This window comes from Poecilia reticulata, linkage group LG15 (genome assembly GCF_000633615.1).
Source record: "Poecilia reticulata strain Guanapo linkage group LG15, Guppy_female_1.0+MT, whole genome shotgun sequence".
Taxonomy (NCBI): Eukaryota; Metazoa; Chordata; class Actinopteri; order Cyprinodontiformes; family Poeciliidae; genus Poecilia; species Poecilia reticulata.
The window spans coordinates 16707349-16709064 of NC_024345.1; the positions used below are offsets into that span (position 1 = coordinate 16707349).

At 42.0% G+C, this 1716-nt stretch overlaps 1 protein-coding gene across 2 annotated transcripts in view; it reads left to right on the top strand.

The window, feature by feature from the left end:
- The first annotated feature begins 853 nt into the window (after positions 1 to 853).
- Positions 854 to 1716, top strand: part of hpse2 (heparanase 2) — a 69700-nt gene continuing 68837 nt past the window's right edge. For both annotated transcript variants that reach the window (XM_008429643.2, XM_008429644.2), the window contains exon 1: positions 854 to 1254. In XM_008429643.2, the coding sequence (XP_008427865.1) occupies positions 980 to 1254 (275 nt within the window). In that variant the 5' untranslated portion in view covers positions 854 to 979. The remainder of the gene's footprint in view (positions 1255 to 1716) is intronic.

Genomic DNA, 1716 nt, shown 5'->3' on the forward strand with positions numbered 1-1716 from the left:
TTTCTTCTTTTGTAAAAGGAGATTCTTGTGGGTTTTAAAAGTTGTTTTTAACGTCCCATTTGAAATGTGCAAAGACTACACCAGTTCTTAGGATATATATGTGTAACTTTATGGAGGGTGAGATGTGAAGAGATCGTTAGCAGATTTCAAGTAATTCTGAGTTTGGGTTAATTTGCGCAACAAGTCATTTCACACATGTTCTAGCAACTTTTTAAAATGAATCTATACTGAAAGGTTACGCGTCTATATTAATAAATGTCCCAGATTACTTTACTTTGGAGGCAGAAATTATTTTTAACTTACATTAATAGCAATGAAGTCGCGCGTTGATTTGTGATTTAGCCTGATTGATATGACTAAATATCGTAAATATGCGTGCAGGTCAGAACAGTCAAGAATAATTTTTATACACAATTGCCCCAGTTTAATCCATACATTTAGAATAAATGAATGTATCTTGTTCGACAAATTGTTCATAATTTAAATAAAACTTTATTGAACTCTGAAAACTACATTTGAGTTTAGGGTGGTTTTGGAAAAAATCAAAGTTGCTTTATTTTACAGGGAAGCCCCAATGTGTAGTTAGTAGGAAAACCCTGGTGAACAGTCAGTATGTAGAAAATAATGCGTCTTTTATTCCCACTTGTACCTCACATGAGGTTGGAAACTAAACTTCTTTTTTAGTCTTATACTTCAGAGAACCAAGAGGGGCGGTGCTGCTGCTTCTCCTCCTCCCAGTTTTCAGCTCCCATAGCCGGGAAGGCTGGCTCGGGGCGTGCGCTCTTGCTGGCAGCTCCCAAAAATACGCAGAGGGGGCGGGGGGCAGAAGGGGTGAGAACACCAGACAGGAAGACTGATTCAGATCGATGAGACCGAAGTAAAGAACCGCCATCGCACTTTGAGGCTTAAAACTGTTATTTTTCGTTCAGTCTTCAAGCCCCATTACGCACACTGATCCCCTCTCTCTGACACCGAGAAGATGCCCAAGTGTTCACCCTGTGCGTCCCCCTGGTCCTCCCTGTGGCTGACATCTTTTGTTATTTTGGTGGTGCAGTCGGTAATCTCTTCCTCGTACTCTTCCTCCTCCACGTATCAGAGAAACACAGCTGGCGGGAAGCGACCAGGCTTCTTGGGGAGGACGCTGGTTCTCCTGGATGTCAACACCCGCAGTCCGATCAGAGTCCTCAACGACAACTTCTTATCGCTGCAGCTGGATCCCGCGATCATCAGAGACGGCTGGCTGGACTTTCTGAGGTAGAACGTTCTCCATCAGTTACTAACCTGTATGACTGACTGCCTCTGAAATGTAGAACACTGATAAGTCCACTTCTGAAATACTTGGTGTTTTTTTGGAGGGGGGGGTATTTTTGTATGTTTATTACGAAGGCAGCCACGTTGTCTCAACTGTCATGGAGTGATCAGGCACGTTTTCTCTTTAAAAAAAAAAAAGTAGATTCAAACTAATATTAGACAATAGAGAGCCGACGAGCGGACAACTAGCTAATAGGCCTACTTACAATTAAAACTTGTGTCCTCGTTTCTACACAGCACCCACGGTAATATTGTGCTACTAAGTATATGGAAAAATGTCCCTATATACTACAGTAGCACCATAATTATTTATCGCTTGCTGTAAAAAAAAAAGTTAATATTACACACACACACGCACGCACGCACGCACGCATACACACACACACACACACACACACACACACA